Source organism: Megalops cyprinoides, chromosome 7 (genome assembly GCF_013368585.1).
Source record: "Megalops cyprinoides isolate fMegCyp1 chromosome 7, fMegCyp1.pri, whole genome shotgun sequence".
NCBI lineage: Eukaryota > Metazoa > Chordata > Actinopteri > Elopiformes > Megalopidae > Megalops > Megalops cyprinoides.
Window position 1 is genome coordinate 23,023,645 of NC_050589.1, and position 21,299 is coordinate 23,044,943.

At 43.5% G+C, this 21,299-nt stretch overlaps 2 protein-coding genes across 4 annotated transcripts in view; one reads left to right on the forward strand and one right to left on the reverse strand.

The window, feature by feature from the left end:
- Positions 1–378: 378 nt before the first annotated feature.
- On the reverse strand, positions 379–8,803 carry LOC118781287 (uncharacterized oxidoreductase At1g06690, chloroplastic-like). Of its 2 annotated transcripts, none has more exons than XM_036534257.1 (7): positions 8,750–8,803; positions 7,921–8,035; positions 7,045–7,145; positions 5,016–5,102; positions 3,501–3,648; positions 2,249–2,422; positions 379–1,073 (listed from the first exon to the last, which is right to left on the reverse strand). In XM_036534257.1, the coding sequence occupies exons 2-7, from the start codon at positions 8,030–8,032 to the stop codon at positions 673–675; spliced, it is 1,023 nt and encodes a 340-aa protein (XP_036390150.1). In that variant the 5' UTR covers positions 8,033–8,035; positions 8,750–8,803; the 3' UTR covers positions 379–672. The 2 variants fall into 2 exon arrangements, with proteins under 2 accessions (XP_036390150.1, XP_036390149.1); XM_036534256.1 differs by lacking the exon at positions 8,750–8,803 and adding an exon at positions 8,611–8,690.
- Positions 8,804–11,562: 2,759 nt separating this feature from the next.
- Positions 11,563–21,299, forward strand: part of LOC118780260 (protein bicaudal D homolog 2-like) — a 59,303-nt gene continuing 49,566 nt past the window's right edge. For both annotated transcript variants that reach the window (XM_036532670.1, XM_036532669.1), the window contains exon 1: positions 11,563–12,122. In XM_036532670.1, the coding sequence (XP_036388563.1) occupies positions 11,883–12,122 (240 nt within the window). In that variant the 5' untranslated portion in view covers positions 11,563–11,882. The remainder of the gene's footprint in view (positions 12,123–21,299) is intronic.

The window sequence follows — 21,299 nt, forward strand, 5'->3', positions numbered from 1 at the left end:
GCTGAGCAGATGTGTGAGCACGCGTCTGCGGATCCTCATTATTATTTAACTGTCCGACCGTCTCTTCGTCAACACTTTCTCTTGGAGTCTCCCCCATCGTCAGATGGCGTGCCCCAAACGCAAAGAGACGCCCCCCGGTCTGTCACAGACGGCGACACCCCTGCCCCCCCACCCCTCACCCTCCGGTCAGCCCCATCGGTCAGGGGTAAAGAGGTCCCCACTGCCCCCCCCCCCCCCCCCCCCCCCCCAACTGGCTACAGATGCAAAGAGGTCCCCACCCCCCAGGTCAGCCACAGATGACAACAGCCGCCTTCCAGCCACATAATTATAACTATAATGAAAAATTATAAATATGAACGTATACTGTATATTCTGTGATTTTTATTTTAACTGTGAATTTTTTATTTCCATCACAGAGTACTGCATTCTATACACTGTATATACCAAATGCCATACTGTCTACTGTCTATTTCATTCAAAAACAGGTTCACTCAAGCAGCGCCTCCGTTACACTACAACATGGAAGCACTGGGGGCTTGGCCGCCTACAGAAGCACGTGAACGTGGCCAAAGCAGACGTGGCGTAGAGATTTCAGCGGTGGATTGGCGATGTACAGCAGGCATAAAGGAGAGAGGCGTGCTCTTGGGCGTGATCTTGGACGACCCCTCCCCCTTAGTGCCTGTACTCGTCTCCGCAGTCTCCGATGGAGCGCATGAGGTCCCGGGAGCGGTCGAGCACGCTATCGATGGCACGCAGGTCCTCGGGGGCGAGGCGCACGCCGCAGCTGCGCAGATTGTCCTCGATGTGCTCGGCTCCGGCCACGCCCAGCCGGCAGCCCACGATCACCCCCGCCACTGCCGGCTGGTCCAGCACGTACTTGGTGGCCACGTTGGCGATGGAGCAGCCGTGGCGCCGGGCAACGGTGTCCAGGGTGGACAGCAGCTCCTGAAACAGCGCCCAGCCACCCCAGGCGTCCACCATGTTCTTGTACTTGCTCAGGGAGGCCGTGTTGAGCTCCGCCCGGCTTTTCGGCTCCCCGCAGCCTAAGTACCTCTCGCTCATCAGTCCCCCGCCTAAGAGAGAGAGCAAGAGAGAAAGAGAGGAAAGGGAGGGAGCGAGACGGAGAGACGGAGACAGAGAGGCGGTGCCCTCCGTTTGTACCGCCCTCCTCACTGCCTCCATTTTAGAACACCTCCATTTTGAAACACTGTCTCTGCAACAGTGTGGTTCCGCTAGTTGCTAAGGGGGTTCAGATAAGTGCCTGACAGATCTAATAACAGAACATTTCATTATGAAAATTTTATAAATGATTAAATGATTTTGCTGATTTTAACTAATACTTAAATAACTAAATATATATTATGTATTTTGGTAATATGTAATGGTAATGTGATATATTACCCTATGACAGGATTGCTGACTATTGCTGCATATTGCGTTGTCATTTCATTAGCTAATTAATTGTATCACTTTTATTTGTCAATTTAATCACAACATTTAAACTAATCGTATATGAGTGAAATAACTAAGTAAAATAAGCCATTAATGCTTCAGTAATTAACCAAATATCAATTTTAGTTTTAATGTATTTCTTATTTACTACTGTCTTAAAAGTAGCTTTTGTTATTTTATTATTTAACTTTTTTAAATGTAAGAAAAGTGAGTTTTTCATGAGACATCTGGATAAGACATTCCTATTGTCCTGGAGACAGGATGTGGCTTAGGTCTTAGGACTGTGGTGCAAACCACACTCATTTCCTTGCAGAATACCATGAGACCTCCATTTCCCAGAAGATACCCAGATCAGTACCACACACATCCCCTAGGTGGCTCTCTTACACTAGAAACATCATGTACATTGAAGGAAATGATAGCTCGCTCTTAATACAGATGAATGTTGTTCTGGGGAAGCTGATGTGTCACTGTAAGACATAGGACTTTTAATCATTTTGAAACATTTTCATTCCACTCTTGTCTTTCAGTCAATACTAGAAATGTGATGTGAAAATGTGAAATGTCTTTATATCAGTCTTTAACAAACAGCTGAACAGGCATTGTTCAACAGATGAAAACACTTGCTGGTGTTTACACCCACTGGTGGTGAAAATCCACTGCTGCCATTACCTTTGAGGGGATCTGCTTCATGATTGAATGTGGGACCATGTCTGGGACTGCTTACATTAGTTATATACAAATAAACTGAGTGGCTTGTCGTGTTTTTTCCAATTTCCCCAATCTGTCACCATACCTATAGTCCCGTATGTGAGCAGCTGGATTCCGTGAGCTAGGCAGAACTTTTCCATCTTGGCCGCAGGTCGCCTATCGATCAGCGAGTACTGCACCTGGTTACTGGAGATTCGAATGCCTTTGCTGGTGATCTCCTCCAGGTGCTGGGTGTCAAAGTTGGTGAGGGCCAACTCACCTGCAGGGGGCACAAGCACACCATTTATAAACATGTATTTGCTATTAAGCTAAAAGGCATTAAAATGCAGCATTTACAGTCCGGTTCTACTTTTTAACGTATAAATATATTTACATGTACAAGTAAACAGAGTAAGATGTCCACAGAACCCACTATAGCCACATGACCAACACTATAGTTGGGGTGTCCTAGTTGGGGCATGCATGTTTAAGTTGTCAGCTGTAATGTGCTGCTAGCCTTCAGTACAGAAACCTGGACAAAACTTCATTCTGAATACTTAATGTAAAATGAACCACTGCTGGACACAGCACAGGCCACTGACAAGCTGGTGTTGACGGTATGAACTGGCCAGACAATTTGGTTAGCAGTAAGCAGTATGCAGGGGCCTACTATTTCACATCTACAAAATGTGCTATTTGTGAAAAGGTTCAACGCCTGACAGCATGGATAAGCATGTAAGTTGGGGGGTCACTGCTCCTGGGAAACATGGTGAATGACTTAGAAGAGTGGAGCACAGTTCCACATCAATGGCATAGCTGGACACTTAAAGAGGACACACACAGTATTGTGTGTATATGGATCCCATCACTATGTACAGTCAAAATTAGCAGTAGTAAACTATTCAAATACTGATTCTCTGTTTCATGATAAATTAAACCATCATACTCCTGTGTTTTCAAATATTAAAAAATTATTTTGTGTTGCACTGTTAATGCCTTTCACACTGCCAGCTGGTTCACTTCCCACAACTCTATATAACATGTTAATAATGAGTTAGAGGAGGAATAAGTCACAGCATGAAGTGCAGGAGTGTCGGACTCTGACCCTGAGGGACCATCAGTTTAAATCCCGCTGTTGTACCCACTGGCCAATTACTCAAGTTCTCCATTAAAAACCCAACTGCATAAATGTACTGCTACTAATGAAAAACTGTCTTTGTCATATACATGATATATGCTGCCCTTGAGAGTACAGTGCATATTCATAATAATGATCATTATTATGTTCTCACTGAGAGGTTGTAGAACATGTAGATTCATGAACATGACTGGGTGTCTAAGCATTATCCTCAACTTACATATTATGCCCTCCTGCTGCAGATCTGATAGGTGACCCAGGGCTTCCAGGTATCTCTTATCACTGTAGTCCCACCAGTGAAACTGCAGACAATCCAGCTGCTCCACCTGCATCCTGCTCATCGACCTCTGGATGGCCTTCTCCACCACCTGTGTATTTTATTGTATTGTCAGTGTATTGCATGTATGCTTAAGGTTTTGTTATGGCATCACATCTGAGGACTCCACAATAACAATTTAAATGTATCCTGACATTACATCTGCCACTCTTACAGGCTGTATATACTTTCTTATAATTTAAGCTGTAAGCAGCTTTTGTGTAATCAGTTTTTCAAGCCAGAATTATTCAAAACCTATTGTTTTGTCCCTTTTTCTTTCTTTTACTTCTGTTTTAAAGGATATCAAGTCAGAATGGCTGATGACCTCTTGTTTTGCTCCTGTTTTTTGAGGGTTTTCCAGAATGATCCAAATCATATTTTTTGGTCATGTTTCTTATTTCTTTTTTCTCTCCCATTTTCCATGATTACCAGATTACTCAAATTTTGCTCACCAGCTGATCAGTTAGTAAAAGAACTTAAGACACTTTTTGTTAGCCTAGCTCCAACAGCACACCCAATATTTCTACCAAACATCACCCATCAAGAACCTGCACTCCTCCATCTCACATCTGGCATATTAAGCAAGTGTGGATTCGAAAAGTATGAAAACTGTTGTTATGGATCTTGGGGCCTGGTCATGCCTACTTACGTCCAATATAGACACACAACAACTGTTGTTTCTAGATGTGAATAATTGAATCTTCTAAAAAGATTCTTAACAAAATTCCTACTTACCCTATCCTCAAAAATTGTCTCTAGATGTTCTCTTGACCACAGCTCAAAGGCAACTGCTCTTTTTCTTGAAAGCCATGAGCTGTTTAAAACCTTCAGCTCCATGCAGCAATTCTGCATGTTCTCATTTTATGACATTTGGAGGCAATTAACATAATATAACCTTCATAAATGAGAGCTGAAAATGTAGACCACTTGGACAGCATCTGTGAACAGATGGTTGATTCAGTGTGGAGATCTGCGCCACACTCAGTGCTGCATTTCAACATTAAAATTCTACCATACGAGACTCATTCAGCTCCAAAAAAAACAGAATTTCCCAGGCAGATACTTGGGTAACATCTGTTCCTAAAAACCTTCTTCCATATTAACTCCACTGGACTTCAGATCAATAAATGAACATACTGCCCACAGCGGGGGAGAACCTGAGTAAAGCTGATAATGTGATCAGAGCAGACATCATAAACCACTTCTAAATCTAAACTATCTGTACAAGAACATGGTAAGATGCATGAAACCACAGTGGTACCATAGCTCACATCTGCCCTCCAGTGGCAGCTTTGGGAAACTGCCTGCTGTGCAATGCAATGGAACAGAACTAGAATTTTTTTGGTAATTCATTTCAGTTTTAATTCTTTACTATCATTACAGTCTGATAACCTAACATCATTTTCATCATTGACTTACCTTTCGATCCATTGGTCCTGGACGTGGAACCCATTTGGTGAGGCCTTGTATTGCTGGTGTTGCAACATCACTGGAGCTAGATTTTCGCTAGCAAAGAGGAGGATTTCACAGGCATCACAATTCAGTAATTCTCTAAATGTCAAAAACATTTCATAACCCAATAACTAAATGTTGAAAAATACAGAGCTGTTAGCTTTCCTAACTGGAAACAGGAAAAAAGGAGTTGTCAGCAACATACTGACATTAGCTTCTTTTTTAAATAGCTCACTGCACATTGCACATCTCCCATGAGACTGTCAAAAAGAATATAGCCAGTGATGCATAAGGCAGTGAGCCATATTAACCAAATCAACCATTTAATTTGAATCCCAAGAAATTCCTCATTTTCATAATGAAAATTTTGGAACCCTCATTATTATATGACCATTTGATCTTCTCCCCACATTGACTATAAAGAGTGAGTTGAAGAACTTTTAACAGAAGCTCAGCTACAGTTCACTAGAATGAGTGATGCTCATCCATGCAGTTGGTTCCTAGGCCACTCCCTGTTTCACCCCTCAGAGGAGCTTTGCCCCCCGACCCCCTCTCTGTTAAAGACCTCCTGGGACGTCCCACCTCTGTGCAGGCGTCAGTTTCTCCGTGTGCTGCATTAGCAGCATCCCATACCCATTAAGGACAGCAGTGGACACTGGGGAGAGAGAAATCGATGCAACTCTGCAGACACCATGCTGTTAATGGATTCCTTTGTCTGGCATACAAATATAAAACGTCGATCCGGTTTGCCTGTTTACAGGCTCCTCTTCATGGTACTGAAAACACGGCGATATTTGCACTTACGCTTTAAGGTCCACACTGTGAACAAACAATCATTTTTGCTGCACAAATTTATAAAAAATGAAATGGCTTATGGCCCCATTAGTTTAAACAGGGATGATGGCCTCATTAATTCTGCAAAACAGGAATTAAACTGTTTTCAGGTCTACTGATGGCAGAGTAGGTTTCAAAGCAGCAAGGCGGGAAAAAGATGTTGCCAATGGCGATGGGCAGTGCTGTGCATTCCTCATTAAACCCTCAGACATTACCAACACATAATGAAACATCAGGCTTTCTGTCCACAAGATTTAGTTACCACAGCAACCATTCATTGCATGAGGCCAAAATTCAATGTTGGGAAAGGTTCAAGGAAGTTCTTATCATTATGCTTACATTAACACAGTAAAAGGGTGATTTTAAAAATACCCAGGTCACATTAGAGAGTACTGCGCCTGAAAAATACAGTTAAAGTAAATACTTGATTTTAAATTTGAACAGAACAACGGCTCAGTATTACCATAGACTGGTTAAGGAGTAGTTAATGTCAGATATCAAATACCATTGGTACATGTTCATCTCACTGGTTAAAAATACTACACTGAAATAAGTGAGAATGCATTCTCTGATTAAATTCCATCCTGAAAATCCAGAAGGCAGACACTCCAACTCCTGAGAACCTATAATATTGTTAAGATATTATATTGAAATTAATATATGAAAGACTGTTGAGGACATATCATCTAGTTTCTTGTTTTCTCCCGAATTCTGAAAGCAATATGGGCCGTGATCTACTTGGGTTATGACAAAGACGGATATGGAGAACACTACTGCATTTTTTTTTTCTCTTTACATCAAATATTAATATGACCTTGAGTTCTTAGACTTATTTCCTCCCAGCTCTGGATCTGTTGTTATTCTGGGTGCAATAAAGAGTGTGATGGGAAGTACAAATGAGCCCATAGATGTCCAGTCTCTCATCTTATTTCAAAAGTGTCTATATCAGAATAAGTTCAAAGGGGCCTTACAAGTGGTTTCACACTTTTTGTGGATTACAAACTATGAACAACTCTGTCAGGGGTCATCTTTCAAATCCTGGCATGAAAAATTGATGTTAAATCTGTTTTCCACAGCCCTTGTCAGAGGAATTTGACCTTGACAGGGCTATGGAAAACGCTTTTTCTAGTTGTATCTGCAAGATACACACCACAAACCTTACCTGTCTATTGAAGGTCCCAAAAGTCTCCTCTGCTGGGCCATAGATATCTGCCATGTCAAAGGATGTCAGTCCTGCATTTACATATGCTTCCATGGCCTTTACTGAGAGAGAGAGAGAGGGAGCAGCACAGACGTAATGAGGTAGTCACTATGAGGGCTTGCATTGAATTTCAATGAATATGCAGTTGCCTAATGCATATGTATTATAATGTTTATTCATAGTATCAATATCAAACATGAGAACACTAACAAGAAAAAAATCACATTTATGTTTTTCTCTTTATTTTTTCTTTTTTTCTTTCTTTCTTTATGGGGTTTTTTCTTTAAAGAAACAACATAATACATACTCATGAGGCCACTGCATACTCATTGCAATTTGTCTATATCAAATAACCTTTTGATTAGGCTATTTTATTTTTTTTTCCCCACCTGGGTACCATGACAGCACTACTGTACTGTTGGGAGATGATAGTGTGTTAATATATTCCTAGATCATTTTTTTCTTAAGTGAAAACAGTGTAGTATAATGATATTTATATAAAGATGTACAAAATGGTGATCAGAGCCAGTTGTAGAATGTATACTTAAAACAATTTAAAATAGGGCTCTCAACGTAATTTCAGTTGTGCCTGCTTCAAAATCTGCTGTTCAAATAATATGTTCAAACTTGCAAGAAATCTATGCACATATAAACATGTGTGGGTTCGTGTAGTTCAATCAATTTAAATTTTGACTTGGACACAAATTTGACCTATATACTACAAAAATAATGCAAAGGAGCAAGCCAAGCTCCTACAAAATTCTACCACTGGAATGATGTCATATGTGCACTCACTTTATGTCAGCTTATGTGTCATGTATTTTCCACGTTGTTTACCTGCTTTCTGTGGGTCTATGGGACCATGTGCACCGGACACCTGCCACATGCCGTTGAGCAGGCGACAGATCTCCAAGCCTCCGGAAAGACGTACCTTGGGCACTTGAGCCATTTTCTAGATGTTAATCCCAGAATCAGAATAATAATTTAAATGGTTTCAACAAAAGCTCAAGATTCAAGTGTTAGCAGAAAGCGACGAAGCGACTAGCTAGCCCCTCATTCTGACGTTGCAACAGCTTTTTGTAGACAAAGCCCCAATTCATCCCAAAGAAATCCATAAAAATGTATTTATTCATTATTAATATTTTAATGTTTCCCGCTACATTATGACACTTCTTGTATTAGCTCAACTATACAGCTAGCTAGAGAGTGCCATGCAAGTCTTTGCGAGAATTAACTGTACGAATAACCTGAACAGATTCACTGACGGTAATTTACTCTTTAAAATAATTCCATTCTCCATATCTTCTATCACGATCATTGGCAGCAGAAATATGCAGTACAGCGCTGATAATACATATAATTTATTCAACTAACTTGGAAGCTTACAAGTTGCTGCAAAGTCTCATGTAAATTGCATCTATACACTTCTTTGCACGCTAGCACATTGAAGTTACAAGTTAACACCAACTACAAATTAACTGGATATCAATATGTGAAGTTGATAGCCAGTGTGAAATGCGTGTTTACCTTTGCGCGGTTAACTGTTTACTTGTAACGACTTCAATTTAGTGTTATGTATCTTGCCAATGAAACCTTTTGCATAAGCACAAACAGTGGACCACTCTGTTCACGCGCATCATATCAGGGCAGCAGCTGCGCAAATTACCTTGTTTTTATATCATCAGAACTGGCTAGCAGCCGGTACAGATGATAGTATTACTCGATCCATGCGTGATACCATTTAGCAAATATGCGCAACGCCCGCTCTCAACTATTGTCTGTGAACAAGCAAGTTATTCTGTACTTCCGTCAACGATTCATGGTGTCCTGTGGTTGGATAAACTAAGTTACACGTTTCCGCAACACCAAGCCAATGAAATGAAAGTAGGGGCGGGGTTTCATCTGTAAACTATTCCTCATTTCTGCTGTACTCAGTGCCACCGAAAGTATAATTTAGGTTCTTAACGCAACTGTCACTAGAGCAGTCAGTATGTTGAAAGCCGTTTGTAATATAAGCAATTGACGTTTAATTTGCATGTGAATAATTTGTGCAAATTACATTACATTATTGGCATTTAGCAGACGCTCTTATCCAGAAGGACTTACACTGGTTACAGTTTTTTTTTTTTAAGAAAAGAAAAAAAAACGTTATCTATTTATACAGCTGGATATCTAGTGATGCATTTGCTGCCCACAAAATTAACTTATACCATGAAAATGTAATTTTTATTAAGTGGAATATTCATCTGTTCGAATGGCAGTTCGTGGTGTAAATCATTCACCTTTCTCGTGTTTAATTATTACATATTGTTTTTGTTTTTACACATTCATTTCCCGCTAGTTTAAATTACATTTACAATATAAATGATCCAGGGACTGACATTCGAGGGCTGAGATTAATCCATCTATATGTTGAAATTCCACTAACCATACATTCTTACACTCTCACTAGCGGGAAGGGAAATTATAGTTATCATTAATTCAGTGTTCACAGTGTAACTTTTATACATACATAAAGCATACTACTCTTACAGACAGTAATTGCAGTTCTTGATATCAATAATTAACTTTTTTTTTTTACATTTTGCTATTTAATTATTACACTACCACTTTTGTTACATTCTGTTATTACTGTTCACAATGGCAACATGCAATAATTTATTTGAAACTTGAAATTTAAAAATGGCATGTCAGCTGACACAAAGTTGACAAGTTAGGCCATAGTTTGGCTCATTGCAATAACAGATCCACATTCTCACATACAGCAACCACAGACCCATATCTCCATCAACATCGGCCCCAAATGACATAACGGAGTCACCAGCAGTCTTATCTTTTCAGTGGATTATTAAGACAGTAAACATCTTTTAAAGCTTACTATTGGGGCATAACATGCAAACCAGACATTTTCATACACCCATAACTTAGGATCTGCATTACTTATTCTATTCTGTTCTATTCTACTTCCATAACTGGTTAATTTAACCAAACACTGGTTTGTTCCAGACGTCTAGTGCATGGTTTGATTTGCAAAATTACCGGGAAAAAAAGTAGAGATGCTTATTTTCAAGTTGGAAAAGTGTGACTTATGATCCCAATAAAACAGACTAAAATACCATAAATTCCAGATATGTTTTCTTAAGATTTTGAACATTTCATTTAGTAATGATTTGTATATTATTGGTTTTTGAAAATCAGCCTCCTCATATACACATGCTTTCCTCAATAATGGAAGAGACAAATATCCATACAAAGGGTCCTGATATGATACTTTGAATTGTTCTCAAGAGTTTGTTGCCTCCAGATTCCTTTTCATTATAAAACTATGTTATTGACAAGTTTCAGTATAAGCTTGTTGTAGTGTAAGCTGCAAGCAGCAGCTAGTTGACCCCGAGCAGGTGGAGCAAATGAAGCCTAAATAATCAACACTGTGTAACAATCATTTATGTGAAAGGAACCACAAAGAGTCACAATATCTTCCAGTGAGTAAAGGTCAACATAAATCTGTCTCATGTAATGGCGAGAGTACTCCTCCCCACAAAGAAAAAGAACAGCTGCAGCAAGCAATGTGATTTATTCCACTGTGAGGCCGCAAAATAATGCATTCATGTGATTTGATGTTCATGACTATAGAAAAACAGTGATTTCATATTCATTACTATAAACAAACAAAGGGGTGATACACTTTAAGCAGAATTTCAGACAGGTTGATGAGAAAATTAGATGAGAAATGTATTATTATTATTGTCAGTGTTACTGGAACCACATATTATCTTTGGACATCTTTGCCATTAGCGTGAGGAAATGGCAGCACTGGAGCCTCACACTGTGTGATCTTTGCTCTTGAGATTAGATACCAGAAAAAGCAATTTCCCATTCAGAGCTTGTTGTCACATCTCTTCCCTTTCTTGAATCCAATGGACGGAAGGGCTTCCTGAAATTCGAGCTCATTCAGACGCGGGGGCTTGGATCAAGAGTTCGATCAATGCTCATAATGGGTCAGTGGGTTCAAAGGCTTATTTAATCATACAGGTAAATGCATTACTAACTGCAAGATTTTGAAAGGGGCACCAGTACCTAAGCCTACTCACAATGAAGTCAGAATATTCAATTATATCTCATTCTTTGATTACATGGGACAAGAGCGAGTATATGTTGATATGATAAGCTGGCTGTCTATAACAAATGCTTTGTTTCAATCACAACAATTTTGAAAACGATGAAAAAAACACAAACTGCTAACTGCTGGATTCACATAGTCTACATACCGCTGACGCCGATAATATACCAATAGATGGCAGCCTGTGGACACAATCTGCTCTCAATATTTCTGCACAAGGAAGTTTGGGCAGGGAATCAGATGTCCACATGTACAAAGTCACAAGGCACCATGGGATACGAGTTCTTACACCCTGAAATCCCTGCAGTTACCCCTCCATCAGTGCACTACATTTCCCGTCGAGTACCACCAGGGCTGCCGACAACATCTCCCCCAATCTCTTCGAGCGGAGGAGAAGCGGAGGGCAACAGACACCGCAACCATGAAGCAGATTTGAAAGAAAACAACATAGAGTTTTCATAGGAAAACCAAATATTAGCTTTATAGTACAAAAAGGCGGATCGCGACACGAAACGCACGAGAAACAACCATGCAGTTCAAATACAGAAGACTTTAATGAAATAATTCATTTAAAAAAGGGTTGTTTGCGATCCTTCAAGGTTGGATCTGCGAAAGGTTCTACCTTGTCGCCTTAGATTAGCCCGGTGCGGCGGCTGAGGTTTATCCCCGGCCGGCAAACATGTCCGTGGAGGAGCAGGGCTATACTGAAGCGATGGTGGTGATGGAAGAAGGACCAGAGTGGCTGCGGGCAGAGATCGAGCGCCTTTCCCGGGAGCTGAGCGAGACGACCCGTGAGAAGATCCAGGCAGCGGAGTACGGGCTGGCGGTGCTGGAGGAGAAGCAGCAACTGAAACAGCAATACGACGACCTGGAAATCGAATATGAGACCGTTCGCCAGGAACTGGACCAGCTTAAGGAGGTAACATTACCAAATTAAAAACGTTTCATCAATTTAACACTAGCGAGGTAGCTAACTAGATGGAGAATTCCAATATTGTAGTGAAATGGTGTAGTTTGCATTTGCACTGAACCCCTCTTTTATACCGTACAACACCCAGTTATCTCACCACATCCAATTTTCGATTTGGGAGACTGGGTTTAAAATGTAATAACGATAGTGAGTTGAATAGACACAATTTGTGGTCTTGTTATTTGCTGTAACAAATAATGCTTTCCTATAGAAATTGCGCTTCATGGCTTGTCGCGTTTTTCCCCGGCACCCCATCGTTTCACAAGGTCAAATGTTGGAATTGGATGTTTGCCTTCACGCATCTTAGGTTTTGCAGACTATTGAGCGAAATGACATTATGGTCGCATTGTCCTTCTTTGTTACAGTTAAGAGACTGTTATAGCAGAAAAGGGTATTTTTAGTTGAGACTTGTTTAGAAAGAAGACATAGGAAGGATAATAGCCTACATTGTAGCTTCGCTTCCCCCAAAAAAGCGACTGTACCTCGTTTCACAGCTACACAGCGAAAAGGCCAGCAAAATATCCACAGTCCCTGAACGGCGTCTAGAAAGTTCTTGTTTTCACACTGTAATTTTGTCAATTTTGTTTTTTGGCTCCTTCAGTTGTGTTGAACAAGTAAGCTACTTAGTTAGTACATGATTTATATCTTAACCGTAGTCTAACCTTTTAAATGTAGTTTGGTGGCCAACTGAGCAGATGATTGTGTACTTCACAGTAATGTAAAGTTAAATTGATTTTCAGAGAGATTTCACAGATAGGTGAGGGAAGATTTTGAAAAGTGTGTGATGCCTTGCACATAGGCCTACAGTATGTCTCTTCACTGATAACTTGATTATTCATGAAAGAGAGAGATTGAGCTGGCCCATAACCCTAGCCTATTCAGACTGCAGTGGAAAGTTTACATTTGTATTATTGTTGTGGAGGCCTCACCTAAGCCACATCCCTTCAACAGTGTTTGGATGAAGGCTATTTGCCACTTAGATTTGTCACCCATAAGTAAAATCTCATTGTGGTTACTTGGCATCCCAAAGCAACATTCATAACCCACACCAAAGCTGTGACAACTATGGCAGAGTTAGCAGAATGTATGCTTGGAGCAGTACTTTCAGTGAGACTGATAGCCCTCAAATTGGAGGCACATATAATCCTAAATGGGCCTGCATCCAGTACTTCATTCTGGAAGAAAAGACTTAGCGTCTCAGCACTGGGAATGGCCTGAATGTTAGTCTTAATGAAATCAGGTCTTTCTCTCTCCCGCCTTAAAACAGAAAAAATTGTGCTGGGACCCAGGAAGTCAAGCAAGTTACAACCACGCAAGAATGTAAAGAATGCTGAGGGTTTTTCTGCGGAGGAGTATCAAATAAAGGCGGGCACTGTACTTTACAGCAGCTTCTGTGGCAGAATAATGGTGCCGTGCCTGAGCAGATGTAAAACTTGTGATATTAATTACAAAGGAAAAGTAGGTTAAGGAGCCAAAATCAGGACAGTCTGATGCTGCAGCAGTTGTCCTGTCTGTGGGAGATTAAGGCAGATCCCTGAGGTTGTTTTAATGGAATGGCCAAATCAGTCTCTCCAGTTGTGCATGTATTCACACCCGCGTTTTAGGATTTGGTGTGAAAGAAAATTTTTTGCCACCTTATCCACCCCCGTGGAATGCTATCTGTCTGAGGCCTGCTCGAGCTAGCTGCAGAGACTGTGCAGTGTGCTGCGGGCGATGACCTCATCGTTTCCACTCCGTCTCGGTGGGCGCTTGCTCGCTCGCTCTCTGGAAAGGGGCTGTAAAAGCTGCCGGTTCGGCCTGTGGTTAAGTTCCCATGCATTCCTGCCTCACAAAACCTCGTTTCGGGAAGCTAGAAAAGAAGTCTTTTTCTCTGTCTGATCTTGTAACCAAGACGACAAAAGCTGCTGCGTGTCACAAGGGGAGAGGGATGAAGTAATGGTTGAAGTGAAACTAGTGTCAACCAAAAAAGAATTCATTCTTTGGTTGGTTTTAGATAAAAAGCTAAAGTAGCCATTCCAACATTATGTACAGATGGAATGTCAAAGATACTGAGTAAAACCGCATTGTTAAAAGGGTAGCCTTTTTTCCTTGTTGGGAAGATTTCATCATCACCTGTCTATGACTGATTTTGGTCTATTTCACCTTCATTTCTACTGTAGCATCAAGCAAATGCCTGGCTAACTCCAGTGTTGTTGGTTTGAGTTTCCCTATCACAATGCCTTTGTCTGTTGACAAAAATAGAATGAGCTGAGCAGCCTTACCACTTTATCACGGTGCTCGATCATCCTGTATGCGTCTGCATTAAACTTCTATCTTTAATGAAGATGTCTTTCATAATTTACTAAGCCCCAGCCTACAGCGACTGTACCTGGGTTGGGTAGATTAATTAGTTGCCTATAGCTTGTCTTGGAAATGGAGAAGAGTTCCATTGCGTCACCGTTGTATTGGTGTCATTGTTGCCCGGCTATTTGAAAGGACAGTGATTATGATGTCTGGATCTCTGATGGAGGTGTGTTGCTGAAATGCTGTTATACCTTTAATAACGGGTACAATACTCAGTGCTGTATTTTTAGGGTGTGTTCACATATAGGTGTTGCAGACAGTATTGCTTTGGAGCTCGGGCTGCTTGATATGATTTTTACGGCAGTTAATGATTTATGTGCGCTGATGTTTAGCCAAAGTCAAATACATTGGCTCTCAGTGCCCACGACATATCTTCTCTAATCATCTTTTATGTCATCATAGTTGAAAGGGACTAAAGTCCACTCAGGATCCAGACAGTAAACAGGAAGAGTAGCTCAGGAAAAGTCAATGGCTGGAATGGGCGTCTATTTGTAATTTATTTTCTGCATGAGGTAGCGTGCGATGCAGACCAGTGGGATGCACCACAGACAGAAGTTGATTTGTTTAGATATTTTACTACTGTCCACAGTGGAACCAAATCAAGCAAAACAGAACAGGCATAATTCCCTGTTCTGTCACAATGCAAACAAATGCATGCAAAGAATGTGTCTGAAAAAAATGGTGGAGGTGTCAGTCATTGGCTGCTTGAAGGATGTCTTTGAAACCCTCGGGGTGTGGTTTTTCAGCTTTGGAAATGGACACCACCCCTTTGGACAGTAATGTGTTTTAAATGTGTTTTTTAGTGTTGCATCTTAAATTACCAGGAAAACCCACACTCATGCTTTGAATTAAAACAGAGTAGAAGCTTGTTTTGTGAGATGAAGATTGGAAAGCACCCGGGAACTGGGAAGAACAAAGCTAGCTTCCATAAATAACAGAACCTGCCGCCTCCCTCTTGCTGTTTCTTTCACTCCTGCAGTCTTTGTGAGGCATACAGTAGCTCCCTGCAGCAGCGGAGAGGCAGGAAGTGTTGCGATCAGGAAAGAGGAAAGAAAACAAGCTGGAGCATTTCCCCTCTTTCCCCTTGGGGTTCAGAGGAGGCTCATCCTCTCCATGGCCAGGGCACTGGTTTACATGCACAAGAGTGGGAAGGCCAACTCTACCAGTGTAATTGTGTGTGTGTGTGTTTGTTGTGAAGGAGGTTTGAGACCCGCTGGGACTGTCAGCCCGGTTGTAGCTGCTGAGCTCACCGGAGCTCTGGCCGCTGCAGGTGACTAAAAACGAAGGCTTGCTGTGGCACATTAAAAATAGTCTCAGGGCCTCTGAGGGATTGGAGGACTGGCACGGTGTGGCACCCAGCATTTGCTGAACACGGGGGATCAGAGCAGAGAGGAACGGAGCAATGAACCACAGCTGACTTAATCCCAGACAGGCCCAAAATTCCTGCACCACGCCAGTGTCTTTGCACCAGAAAGAGCTCTCTCTGTCTCCTCCTTGAGATGTAAACTTCATGTAGGTGCAGATGCTTCTGTGCTCCAGTGTTCCTGCATAAACAGGCTGTCCCCTCCATCCCTTGGGCCCAGTCTGTGTTTACGCAATGCGAAGCATTTCTTTTCCCTTTTTACAATCCGGGCTGTCTAATTGAGGAAAGTGGCTTGAGGAGAGCAGGTTAAGAATGTGGTCATATTTACACAGCCAAATGCCATGTGTGCTCCCCTCTCAAGGACTTTGCTTAGTCAAAGGCAGACAGAGCAGAAATAAAGAGGCTAGGGGGAATGGCCTTCAGCTGAGATTTGCTCAGGAGTTGAAGACTTTATTGATTCCAGCTGGGCCTCTGACCTCATTCTTCCACACGCTAAAAACTGTGTGTGTGTGTGTTCACACGCACATATTTGCCAGTCTTTCAAAGGCCAGATGTTGCTTTTGTCCCCGTGTGGGATTGAAAAAGAGGTCAGAAATCACCCTTGGCGATGAGCAAACCCCAAGCGCTCCCTCGTCCTCACCTTGCCTGCCACCGAGACAAGAGCCGGGGCACATGCCTGCTGCTAACCGCCCTGCACTAATGTGACAGGGTGAACACAGGGCAGATGATCTCTTGTGTTGTTGCTAAGAAACGGAATAGTCGGCTGAGTGCGAGTGATTTTCCTTGAGGTGTTACTTGTCTCATGGGGCAGAGGACTGCAGTGTGTCTTTGTCGTCTCTGCAGGTAAACCTTTTTCAGCAGTGAGCATTAAGCCTTAAAAGGATTTGAAATAACACTTTTTTTTAATACCACACGTTTATTTGGAAGTTCTCATACAGTGCTAGATCACTCGGCTTCAAGAACCAGCCTCAGAAACCTCTGAGCTGCTTTATGTAAGCGGCGGCTGTCTGTTCTCCTCTGAGCCAGTCTTCAGATTCCTTTTCCCACATTCCCCTGCTGTCAGACAGTAATTCTGAGCTCTGACCTTCTGTCACTTTCGACTCTGGCTCTTGCCCCTTCCTCTGGCCCTGCCTGCTTCAGTCTGAGTGTCATGGTGGAGCTGAAGAAAGGTTGTCCCATTTGTGAGCCGTGAAGGGGACAGTTCGATCCCGTGCTGGATCAATGCTTCCATCTGTCGGGGCCGTTAGTTCGGGGTCACTGGGCATTTGTCTCTGCGGCGTCCAGTCAGAGGGACTTGCTGCCCTATGGGGTGAGTTCCCAGTGTCTTTCCTTCAACCATTCCAGTCAATGAGCACATCTCTGCCTGCTAATTACACACTCTACCAAACCTCCACCTGCTAATGACACACGCTACCACACCTTCACTTGTGAATGACACTCTACTGCACCTGCATCTAATAATGGAGAACTTTACCACACCTTTACCTGCTAATGACACACTACCACACCTTTACCTGTGAATGACAGAACAGTACACATTTACTTAGACACACAGTCCCAAACATTCCACACATAGCACCAGTGCCATACTTCCCACACAGTGACGCTGCTCTAACTGTTGCTCACACACTGTATCAGACCTTCACCGCACCACACTGCCTGACAGCCAGCTGTCCAGGAAGGGGGGCCCAGTTCTGAGGTCTTTATCCAGTACCCCACCCCATTATGTTGCCATTGTTACTGTCAATAATATCTTTTTGTGCTCTCCGCTGTTGCAAATCAGCTCCAAGATAATAGGATTAAGAAGTTAGACATGTCAATGGAGAGACTTTGGCTTGTGGGAATGTCACAAGAAAGACCACAGGCTGTAAAGATGCAAGCCTCTCTCTGGTGGTAGTGGGGGGGGGGGGTCATTAGGCCCATACAGTAGCTCCTTTACTTGGGGGGGTGAAGCTTCCTGGTGCCTCTCTCACCCTGACTTGCAGGGACCATTACAGCGAGCGCAGCTCCCTGCCCAAATCCTGTTACCATGACAAAGAGCCGCTGTTCCCCGGGCCCTCCTGTCTTTGTGGAGGGTGTCAGAGAACACAGGGGAGGCATTCAGGCCCCCCTCCCGGCTCTCGCGCCCGCAGCGCCAGCGTGGGATTGTGTTGTGGAATTTCCGCGGACAATCGTCCCCAAATATCATAAAGCTGGGCAAACCTGCACAGTGAATGGGGAGATCACGGCCATTTGTGTGTTTGAGCCCTGGGGGACTTAACAAGTCTTGAGTTTACAAACACAGCGCTGGTACGTGCACAGATTAACTGGAGAGGGGCTTTGTGCTGCAGTTCAATACATATTTAAAGTGTAACCCTATTATGCATTTATGTACTTTTTTGCTTTTTAAGTTGCTCTGGGTAGGATGTGAAGTCTTACATGTTAAAAACGGCTCAGGCTATTGTTTTTTTGAAATGATCCTCACAGACCGCAATGCAGAGCCTACCAAGTAAACCACAGTAATTGCTTGTTACAAAATCCATTCCCACTCTGCGTGCTCGCTCTGAAACTCCTGGGGTACTTTTCTCTGCTATTGTTGAGTCGGTCGCCATCTGCGCAAAATTTTGTGTGTGTGTGTGTGTGTGTGTGTGTGTGTGTGTGTGTGTGTGTGTGTGAGAGAAACAATGACTGGAAATGAGGGAGGCCCGGGTTCCCAGACTGAGAGGGTTTATGCAGGCTGCAGCTTTGATAATCTTTTCCCCGTTATTCAGACTGTTCATTGCCATATCACAAAGGGGCTCGTATGCATGCGCTGATAAACCCCCCCCCCCCCCCCCCGGTTTCTATTAAATGGGGAAACGGGAATAGGCCCCTTCCTCTTGTCGATTCAATGCCTCTGTCGGCCTGCACTGAGCAATCTCGGAGTAATCCCAGAGTGCAGCTGTGGCGTGGGAAGTTACACTCGGGTCTGCCAAAGGGAGTGTTGGCATCCCAATGCGGGCAACTGTTTGGCTGTGTGAAGGGCTTCCCAGCCTCCGTTTAAATGTCAGACCCCAGTGCTACGGTAGACAGGTTGTACCTGTGGAGGGGCCTGCTTGTGGGTGGGGCGTGGTTCTGCTGGCCTGGCCTTCAGCTTCACCTGGGCCTATGGCTGGGAGCTTCCCAGGGGCACGGATGCCGGCTCATTAGCATAAGGAAGAATGGGTGGTTTTGTGTTTGCCCTCGATCGTGTTGGCTGCGCGGGGGAGAGGCGGCAGCTGCTTGCAGATGAGGTCTGGAATTGAAGAATTGCGTCTTATCCCCGGATTTCACTCGCTCCCTTAAAGAGGCCCAGCACAGTGGACATGCTCATCTATAGGCCTTTCCTGAGCCTGGGAGTCAGGGCAAGCGGCTCTCCCAGCCCCCTGACCCCTACTGTCCCATAGCCCCCCTGATCCCCCACCACCCCATGTACTCCCCGCCCCCTTTGTTCATGCTGTTTGAACTGAACCTTTCATCTGTGACAGTCCACGGCCGGCTCGCTCTGCAATTAAGGGGTAATCTTTTCTAAATGGCACTAAATAAAGTCCTAAATCCCCTCCCTTATGGCTGTTAAGAGGATGAATCCCTGTCTGTGTAAAAACAGCTCATGAGTTGGGAGCAGGCCCAGCACAGGGTGCCCTCGGATGGACTTGCACTATGTGGGTGGACGGCGGGCCCGACTTTTCAAACCAGTGCTATTTGTACCAGTGTCCTGCTTTCCTCATGGAAGGCTGTCCAGGGCAGTTTCTGGGGAGCAGCCTTAACGCCTGGGAGCCAGCTGTTTTTAGTTTTGTTTAGTTCGCCCAGTGTGTAGGCGGTCTCTCTCTAACTACAATCACTGGTGCTGGGAAATCATATGGAATGGAAAAGTGTTGAAGGGTTGAAACGTTTTTTTCTTCACTGAAACAAAATGAAGGCCTAATGTTAGAGGGGTTGATGGCTCATTGGTTTTACTCAGCTCCAGAAGAGATACGGCTGGAGGCAGAAGTCCAGCGGACTCATGGTGGAGGCTCTGTACTGTGGGCTCTGGAGGACACATGGTTGGAGGCTCTACACTGTGAGCTTCAGAGGAGACAGTGTGGGGGCTTTATACTGTAAGGGAGGAAGGCAGTGTAATGAAGGGTTTAATGTAGTCATTTTCAGTTATTTATGTGTCTGTTTGTGTGTAGGAGTGGGTTGGAGGAGGGACAGGGCCGGAATGGGTGTGTGTTGCTGGTGACATTTCACCTCATTATAGGCATCCCATTCGAGAGCTGGCATTTTGCATGTAAAAAAATGATACCGAACTCACCGCTGCAGTCATTTCTGCCCCACGTTGGGTCACGCTATGCCTTCAGCATCCGGTATGTCCAAAGAGCCCTGCGATGCCACCCTGCTGGAAGAGCCCCAATGCTCTGCTCAGTTTGACTCCCGCTACAGGAGGGGGGCGGATTACAGTGCGCTGTCATATTAGCCTCATTTATGCAAACAGCTGTGTTAGGCATTGCATGACAAAAGGAAAGTGTCTGTTTTGACACCAGTCGCAGTGCACCTAGACTACAAATACAAATCGCTGAAAATGAAAACTGGTGGAAAGAAAGGGATTATGATGTGGTGCAGAAGGTGATGTTTAGCACACAGCAGTGAATCGCGGCTACTGCCCTGTGCACAATGCCTTCTTTTCTTCATTTCCATTTCCTGATCATGAATGTCATTATTCAAATCCCAGCTCAGCTTCTAAATGTCATTGGTCCCCACGACTTCACCTCAACATGGCCTACATCCCCTGGACATTCCGCTGGGAGCCGTAGAGTGCAAATCAACAAGCCGCTCTAGGGGGAGAGAGTAGATCTCACATGACGTCCACCTAAGCGTATCTTATTGAATGGCTTACTCTAAGATGCTTCTACATTAGGCATAATTGTACAACAGAGCACCCATTTGAGTGTTTGTTTAAGAATGTTATGACCAGTGACCTGACAAAGACTTCCATGGTTGGAATGTCCTTCGATTTCACCATGTAATAAAGTCTGTACCTGGGAGTAGTACATTTGTTTCTGTAGCAACTCATTGTGTCACTCAGCTCCTGTGAAAATGTGTGGATGTGTGTACATTCTTGTTTATTTTAAAGTATTTGATACACATACAGTGGTACCCTTTCTGTGTACTGGTCCGCTGTGTGGGCCGAGAGCTGTATGGTGGCCTGACTGGCCCTGTCCCTGTCTGTTCAGTGTCCGTGTCAGAGTCTGCGCTGTGGTCTGGCAGAGTCAGGCAGACAGCAGCGTAATCCTGCTGGATCAGTGCCCCGTCTTTAGGGCCGTGTGAAGATCAGGCCCGCCTCCTGGCTAAATACAGAGCATGAGCTCATCGCTGAGCGCGGCGTAGTCCGTGCCCCCCGTCACCTCAGGGTTCAAACGGCACGGCAGCCATGATTCCTCTGC

Coding starts and splice junctions, on each gene's coding strand:
- LOC118781287 (XM_036534257.1), bottom strand. CDS start 8,032: ATGGCTCAAGTGCCCAAGGTACGTCTTTCCGGAGGCTTGGAGATCTGT. Junction 7,146..7,920: donor CATAGACCCACAGAAAGCAG/GTAAACAACGTG, acceptor TCTCTCTCTCAG/TAAAGGCCATGGAAGCATAT. Junction 3,649..5,015: donor CAGGACCAATGGATCGAAAG/GTAAGTCAATGA, acceptor TAAAATACACAG/GTGGTGGAGAAGGCCATCCA.